Consider the following 8,379-nt stretch of genomic DNA (forward strand, 5'->3'; position numbering starts at 1 on the left):
CACACAGGGTGACAAGCATCCCCCTGGCATCATCCACACCCCCAGAAAAGTAACCAGACACACACACAGAAAAATGTGTGTTAGTGTGTGTGTGTGTGTGTGTGTGTGTGTGTGTGTGTGTGTGTGTGTGTGTGTGTGTGTGTGTGGTGTGTGTGTGTGTGTGTATTATAATCATTAATAATATTATGAATAATATTCCATAATGAGGTTCTGAACAAAATAGTTTTGTGCAATAGGAACATATTTTTGTTTTATTTTGAAAATATAAGCAAACAACTTGCAATGGAAAGCATTTCAGTTCAAATAACACCAGACACCAGACAGCTCTATCGCTAATTCACAGTGCAGATTGTGAGACGGGCCCCCTGCATCATGCATCATATTTATCGTATTTAACACATAATATCTGACACAACGGGCAACATTTTGCTCCACCAGCCCTACGCTAGCAGCAGCGAGAGTAACAAGGACAAGACGTTAACATGTTCAAGCAGGATTTATCAAGCGTTGCAAGAACACCGGTAATAACAGACAGGAATATTTTTTGCAGAACATTGCAGTTTGAAAACATCAGTATATGCATCTCCATTGAGGGACGTGTTGTGTTGTGCTGAAGGCATCGGGTGAACCTTGTATTGTTATGGAATAACAGTACTTCGTACTGAAATGTGCGATGAAGTGATTGGAATCGTGTATTCATGTAAATCACGACGGTTTCTGGCAACAGGAAAACCGGTTTCTATTGCTTTTCTCAGCAACTCTGTGGGAAATGTATTTTGTCATAGGTCGGACCCGCTATCCACATGCTTCAGGGTGGACTTCTGCTCCAATCCTCGTCATACAACCTGAGCTACTCTACTAGTCGTCGATGGTGGTGGAGGCGGTGGTGGCGGTGACCTCGGTGCCGGCCGTGGCCAGGGACGCCGAGGTGCCGGTCGAGGTCCCGTCGCGGGGCTTGGCTCGGGGCCTCATCATGTCCTCCGTGTTGCGCTCGGGCTTCACCAGCAGGACGTAGCACTTGGGCAGGAAGATGCAGGCCAGGAGGCCGAAGCTGGAGGCCAGGATGGCAAAAATCTGGACGGCCACCATGAACTTGCCGCGCGTGCTGAGGTAGGCCGGGACGAAGGAGATCCACACGATGAAGAAGACCAGCATGCCGAAGGTCACGCTCTTCGCCTCGCTGGATCGGAAAGACAACAACTTTTAAGCGCCATGCGATTGTGCTTTGCGTTTCAAAACAAAGCCCGACTGCCTGTGGCAGGCTGATAAGCAAACGGCAGTACTCCCACACCGGTTCTCACGTACACAACCCACTGCGCTCGCTACCTGAAGTGGTCCTCCAGCTTTCGAGCCGTGAAGGCAAAGACGAAGGCCAGAAGGGCGAGTAGGATGTCGTAGGCGAAGATGCAGCAGATGAACACGACGGAGCCCTCGTCACACTCCAGGATGATCTTCACGTTCTGGGCCGCAGTGTTCTTGACAGGGTGCGGAGGGAGGATGATGAGCCACACCGTGCACGCCACCGCCTGAGGCGAGGAAGAAGAAGGAGATTCACACTGAGATTCGAATGAGACCTGGAATGTTTGTCTGGAGGTTGAAGTGGAGGACTGTAAAAACAACCAAAGGCACCTCTTTACAATTCTACCTGGATCAGTGTTGCCACGGTGGCCATCACCCTCTGGTGGGTGAAGGTGAGTGTGTCCACTTCTGTGTTTCCACAAGTATTCATGTCCGCGTGGATGTTGTTTGTGTTGGTTACTATGACGTCGGGATTGCCGCTGTTGGCCGCTGCCTCGGCGGCCTCCTTGGCGGCCTCCTTGGCGGCCTTGGCAGCTGCTTTTGCCCAAGCGCGTTGTGCCTTTAGAGCCCGGGCCCTCAGCATCAACACTGCCGCCTTCCCTGGAGGTACAACAAGCTTAGCCATCACAGAGACGAGGCGGCAACTCTGTCACAAAGGGAAAGTCTTCTTCCAATTGATAACATGCATATCTTAAAACCGAGTTCCCTTTTTCACAACTTAACAGTTCGCCCATCACAGTCCATGTGGACCAAACTGTGGATCATTTTTTCGTTGATGTGACACAAAAATGCATTCAAACGGTAGAAAAGGTGCCACGGTACCTACCCATGATAGAGGAGAGGCAGAGAGCGAAGCCCAGGGCCAGGGCTACCTGGCTGGTCATGCAGCTCCAGTGCTGGGGCTCCCCCAGGAAGACGATGGAGCAGAGGAAGGTCACCACCAAGGAGAAGAGCAGCGAGAAGCTCAGCAGTGGATCGTTGGCCTTCACCAGCGGGGTGCCGAGGTGGATGACGAACACCGCCTGGAACGCCACAGAGGGAGGAAATGAAATAATCCTTGCTTATATATATTTATATAAATATGTATAGTTTATCTCACCCCCACGGCTATGGTGACCAGAGCCCCGAAGGCAGAGATGACGATGAGCGTGATGCCCAGCGGTTCTCCGAAGGCCAGGAATTCAATGTTCTTGGGGACGCAGGCATCGTGGGCGGTGTTGGACCAGTAGTCCTCGCTGCACTGAATACACTCACGGGCGTCTGGCGGAGAACAAGGAGCCCTGACGGTGAGGTAGGTAGACTATCTTCGGTCGGACGATCCGGTGCGGGTCGTGGTGCTTTTAGGCTTTTTTTAACGCGTCCTATACCCACAATCCTTTTTCTCCCCACACTATTTGTCTCCGCTGGCCTGAAATGTAATCTCAGAAATGCTTTGGGTTGGTTTGCCCTATCACAGACTACTTTCATGCCTTAGAATGACCCTATTTTTAGAAATGAAAACTCCATCTCAGCCAGAGCAAATGTACATTCACCATATTGAAAAGAGTCAGGTGCATTCGGAAGCGTCCCCTATCAGCGCAATGTGATGTAATCAAAAAAATAATAAAGTGTGCTCCTCACTGGTCGTGTTGCTGATCTCTCCGTCGGCGCAGGGGATGCAGTCGAAGCAGCAGACGGGCTCTCCCTGCCGGATCCCCTTCCTGGTGCCGGGTTGGCAGTCCTCGCTGCACACGGACCAGGGAGGCTGGGTGGGGAGGAGGGAGAGGGAGGATCACGCTCGGTCATACGCGGCACCTCACTTACAGACACGGCCGTCGCGGTCGCCCCACCACAACCGGTACTGACTTCCAGCTCTTCGTTGTTCCAGACGATGGAGGAGTTCAGTATGGTCATCCTGTGCCCTCCGGACGCCGTTCCGGTGTAGTTGCCTACGGTGGCGTAGGAGACCAGCCCGTCGTCGCCGAGCTGCCAGTTGATGATGTCGTAGTATCCGTCCACCTCCCCTTTGTCAAAGTAGATCTCCTCGCCCGTGTGGGGCACGTTGAAGCGCACGTTCTTCAGGTAGTACATCAGCTGGAGAGGCGAGGTGGAGCCGGACAAACAGGAATTGCTCCGTTTTTTGGTATTTTCTTGCTCGTGCGTATTTGTGATCATCATCATCATCATCATTGTTTATCACAGGAATGCATACGTTTTAAAAGGAATTCGCCGCCAACCTGCCAGGGCTCAAAGTTGGTGATCTCAGCACAGCTGTTTCTGTTGAAGGGTCCCTGTCCGGGCTCACAGCTCTCCAGGTTGTGTAAGGCGTGGGCCACCGCATACACCGCCTTGTACACACTAAGGACAGGAACCCAGAGACAATATATAATAACTATATAATATATAGTTGTTATATATTGTCTCCGGGTTCCTGTCCTATTCCTAATGGATTCATGATTATTATAATATTATCATAACAATCATTATTGCATTAGTTGGTAGTCAGAGCACTAGTAGTTGCTGTGGAAAACTCATGGAAAGATTTATTCATATGGTGCATTTCATCCACGTGTAACAGAAAGAAACACAGAACTGAAATTAATAATGTCATTTAACTCGCCATGGAGGAAGGATTACTTTTGAGAAAAATTAGAAAAAGGAAAAAATATATAAAAAAATAAAATGGTGTGATTAATATTACTTCCTCGGAGTAGTATTGGCCGACTAAAAAGTGTCGTAGCGATACGGTTTTGGTAAAAGCCGTAGAGGGTTAAACAGCGGCGCTGGTGCAGAGGACGTGAGGAGCAGCACCAACTTGTAGGTGAGTCGTAGCTGAGACACGTCGGTGTAGGTGTTGTTGAGCTGCTCCAGAGCCTCCTTTCCGGTGCACAGGCCGTCTGGTGACCCCCGTACCGCTCGGGACAGGGTGCCGTTAGAACTGGCCCTCTCTCTGGCCTGTCTCAGCGCCTTGTTGTAGTCCAGCGTGCAGTCGAATACCTGTACGCAGGAAGCCTTCACTTAGTTCCCCCGAAACGAAACCTTTCAGAAATACGTCGGGCAATGTCTCAAATTTAAGATTTAAGGCGATTTTGAATACCCGAAGGACATTCTGTTGTAATGGTGCGATACAATTGGACCACGGTTTTTAAATGTTAAACGGAACCTATCCTGTTAAATAAAAATAGATGGGCAAAAACGGATTGATATGGGGTTTACAAGCTGCAGGGGTCCATACGGGTCCATTCAGTCCATTATATCCAATAGTTATGGACTTGCAATATTATGTAAGTGGGGAATAGACCTCAATCCCCCACCACCACCTGATCCATCAAGAGTCTACTGATCACCCACCGTTTCCCAGAACTCCTCAGTGAGGGGGTCATCGTAGGGGTCCAGATCCAGCAGGTATCGCTGAAGGCCCGGGATGTCAGCTCTCTTCACCCCAAAGCCCAAGGTACCGGCCAACACTGAGCCGACCTACAAAAACACAGACACACACACACACACAAACACACACACACACACACACACACACACACACACACACACACACACACACACTTTCATTTTGTCATCCATCCATCCCTTCCATGATCCCTGACGGAGACAGAACTCACCCCAGGAAGGTTGATGAGAGCCGAGGTGACCCAGGCCTCGCTTGCGATCCAGGTCCGGTTGGTGACGTTGTGCCGGAGCAGCTCCAGGATCAGGGGGCTGAGGTCCACGTCCGAGGAGAACACCACGATGATCTTGGCCGTGGACTCGATCACCGTGTCCACGATGCGCTGGATGTCTTCCGGGGAACTGACTTTGGGCAGGGTCTCGGAGAAGGAAACGCAGACCCCGGACTCTTCTACCTGCTCCTTGAACTCCTTGATGCCATACTTGCCGTAGTCGTCGTCGGCTGCTATGGTTCCCACCCAGGTCCAGCCGAAGTGCAGCACCAACCGGGCCATGGCTGTAGACTGGTGGACGTCCTTGGGGATGACCCTCAGGAAGGTGGGGAACTGGAACTTACTATCCAGGGCAGAGCAAGATGAACAGTAGCTGACCTGGAAGGGTGAAAAGGGGGAGAGGGGGTGAGCGTTGTATAGTAAGACCATTAAAACTTACACGCACTCCATCCCATCCCAGACTTTCTCACGCCACCTGTGGGAAGTGATAGAGGCCCAATATCCTTGCGGTGGCGATGGACAAATCGGAGCCTCCGGCGCCCACCAGAGCGGCCAAAGGGCCCCCGGTGCCGCAGCGGTAGTTGGGCACCGCCTCGTCCTGGCCCGTCAGGTAGGTGAGGGTGCCCTCCACCGCCTTGGAGATGGTGAAGCAGGAGTCGTAAATGACGTAGCCCAGGTCGGTGTGGGGAAGCAGGTCGGTCCTCCTGTTGATCTCCCGGAGGGCGAACAGCATGGTCTGGGTCCAGCGGAACGTGCGGAAGTTAAACCTGTAAGGCGATGTCATTGAAATTAAGCATCTCATGCAGGTTTGCACTTTAATGTTGAAATAATTGCCCAAGATATATTGAATTGAATATCATTTTTGCTATTATGATGATGATGATGATGGTTTTTATTATTATTATTATTATTATTATTATTATTATTACTGTTATTATGATGATGATTATGATGATTATTATGATGATTATGATGATTATTATTACTATTGTTGTTATTAATAGTGTTATTATTATTATTATTATTATTACTGTTATTATGATGATGATTATGATTATTATTATTATTGTTATTAATAGTGTTATTATTATTCTTCTTATTATTATTATGATTATTGTTGTTGTTGTTTACCAGTTAATCTTTTTTGGATGAGGTCTAATGAAAACACATAATTTTAATGGGATAAATTGTTATTGTTTTTTGTGTGTGTCATTGCCTAAATTGGCCACTGGGGGGCAACAGAGTTTTATGACCTACTTGTCCTAATTGGTCCCTGAGACACTAGCAGTTTTAGTTCAAGTTCAAGTTCAAGTTCAAGAGATTATTTGTCACATACATATCCTGAATTCACTAGAAAAATATAAGTCTTATCATGGTAATGTGGTTAAACAATAAAGCAATAATCATCATTTTCTTCTTCATCATTTATTTAAGTTCCAAAGTGGAAATAAAACGGAAGTCAATCTTAATAAGTTACTGAAAACCATTTTTTCTGCTCGGTTTTAAAGCTGGCGGCAATGCGATTTACTCCGTCAAACATTTTACATTTCAAAGCGTCCTCCAATTACTAGAAATAAAGGGATGAAATAAGAGTCGGGATCGACGCGGCTCACCCTTCACAGCCCGAGGAGACGGGAACAGTGGAAGTGTTGCCGCGGGCGGAAACGATGCGCTGGTGAACGGGAAACATCCCCCCGACCACGACCTTCTTCTTCTCCACGTCCTTGTAGCCGCTCAGGTTGAACTTGGCCTTCAGCTTGCAGGTGGACTCTGCCCAGCGCGGCCCGTAAAGGTGTAAAAACGCACATAATCCGAGGAGAAGGCGGTTCAACTCCATGCTACGGAGCCGGAGAGGTGTGAAGAGGGTGGTGGACGGTAGAGGACGAGTGCAGCAGGTGTCTGTCTGTCCTCAGGGGGGGAAAGCGCTGGAAGACGAAAACACGTTCAGTGGAACAAACATAAAGGAGACATCGGTGTCATGTGTCCGTGGGTGTGTACCGCCAGCGTGCAATACCTTAAAGTCAAAAAAGTTATCAAATGTGTATTATCTGACCTGTTTTAGTTGGGGTTTTTTTTCAACCATTTCAATAACGCCTGTATATGTCTATATATGGCCATTCAAACACAAATAACTTGCTGACAAGAGGTTGAGTATATAGTATATACATTTTGCGAAGATAAGTGTATATGTCTGTGAAAATGGAAGACAAAAATGAAAACGGTATAAAAACATGAAATATAGTTCAGTGAGCGCTTGCTATTCCTCCGAGGACCCCTAGACGGGCATCGACCCCACTTTGGGAAACCCTGTTTTAGGCCATGGACTTTTGTATATTGGCTTTTGTTTTGGCCCTCAAATCTATCTATCTGTCTATCTATCTGTCTGTCTGTCTATTTAACTATATATTTACTGTATCTATCTATCTATCCATCTATATATCTGTCTGTCTGTCTATCTATCTATCTATCTATCTATGTCTGTCTATCTATCTACTGTATCTATCTCTATCTGTCCAACTATCTATCTTTCTGTATGACTGAGCTAATCCGGATCCTCTCAGACTGTGGGGGCCCCTGCATCGCAGGCACGGGACAACACACCAGGGGCCAAGAACTAATTGGCAGCAACGTGTGGTAACTTGTGACGGCTTCACGCAACAGTGATCACCGGGGTCACGAGACGACACTGTAGCTTGTCATTCACTAACAGCGTGGGTACTGTTCCTAATCGCTCGCCGTCCCCGGGGGACGGGCCCTCGCATGTTGACTCTCCGACTGAACGTGCCCGCTCTTGTTCCACAGCCCTCGGGGAGACGGACGCCCGACAGTCACGCAGGCCCGGGACGGCGTGGCTCCCTCTCCTGGGGCACGGGGAGGGGGGAGGCGGGAGGCAGGATTCTAAAACTATACTCACGACAATTCAATATTGGTATAGTAACGACTATGTCTAATGCACAGAGAACAAATGAAGGAGGGACGGCAGTATGTGAGCCAGTGTGCGGCTGAACTCGTGCGATCTTTTTTTGGGCCGCGTGAGAGTCCCCTGGCTGTCTTTGATGAGACCCGCACGAAATCAATTACGTACCAAAGACTCCAAAGACTCAAAAAAGGCCGAGGCACGGCATAGCGAGAAAAAACCTCCCCTTGTAGACTCACCCAGTACAAAAAAAATGAAGTACGCGTTGACTTCCAACTGCTTTTCATCAAATCTGTTCCAAAATCTCAAGCCATTTGTATCATATTTTGTCGGACCGCAAAGATTTTTTTTTTTTTCATTTACTTTTAGGGAGCATATTTCTAGTTGTCGAGCCTAGTTCGGACAGTCTTAGCCGTCAGCAGAGGAACAGACAAAAGCCCCGTTGAACCTCTTTTTACTTTTTTTTTTGCCGGCCCAGTGGCCACGGTCTCGGCCACCTCTGACCTCAAT

General features: G+C 48.5%; 1 protein-coding gene across 1 annotated transcript; it reads right to left on the bottom strand.

Moving 5' to 3' along the window:
• Positions 1-858: 858 nt before the first annotated feature.
• vmn2r1 (vomeronasal 2, receptor 1) lies at positions 859-6,789 on the bottom strand (the record flags this gene model as incomplete). Its single annotated transcript, XM_080006448.1, has 13 exons — positions 859-1,180; positions 1,327-1,526; positions 1,646-1,899; positions 2,126-2,321; positions 2,399-2,559; positions 2,920-3,043; positions 3,145-3,372; positions 3,516-3,636; positions 4,094-4,275; positions 4,630-4,755; positions 4,896-5,330; positions 5,428-5,719; positions 6,566-6,789. The coding sequence occupies 13 exons, from the start codon at positions 6,787-6,789 to the stop codon at positions 859-861; spliced, it is 2,865 nt and encodes a 954-aa protein (XP_079862574.1).
• Positions 6,790-8,379: the final 1,590 nt, after the last annotated feature.

The sequence above is a fragment of the Zeus faber genome (genome assembly GCF_960531495.2).
Source record: "Zeus faber genome assembly, chromosome: 9".
In the NCBI taxonomy this organism is placed as follows: domain Eukaryota; kingdom Metazoa; phylum Chordata; class Actinopteri; order Zeiformes; family Zeidae; genus Zeus; species Zeus faber.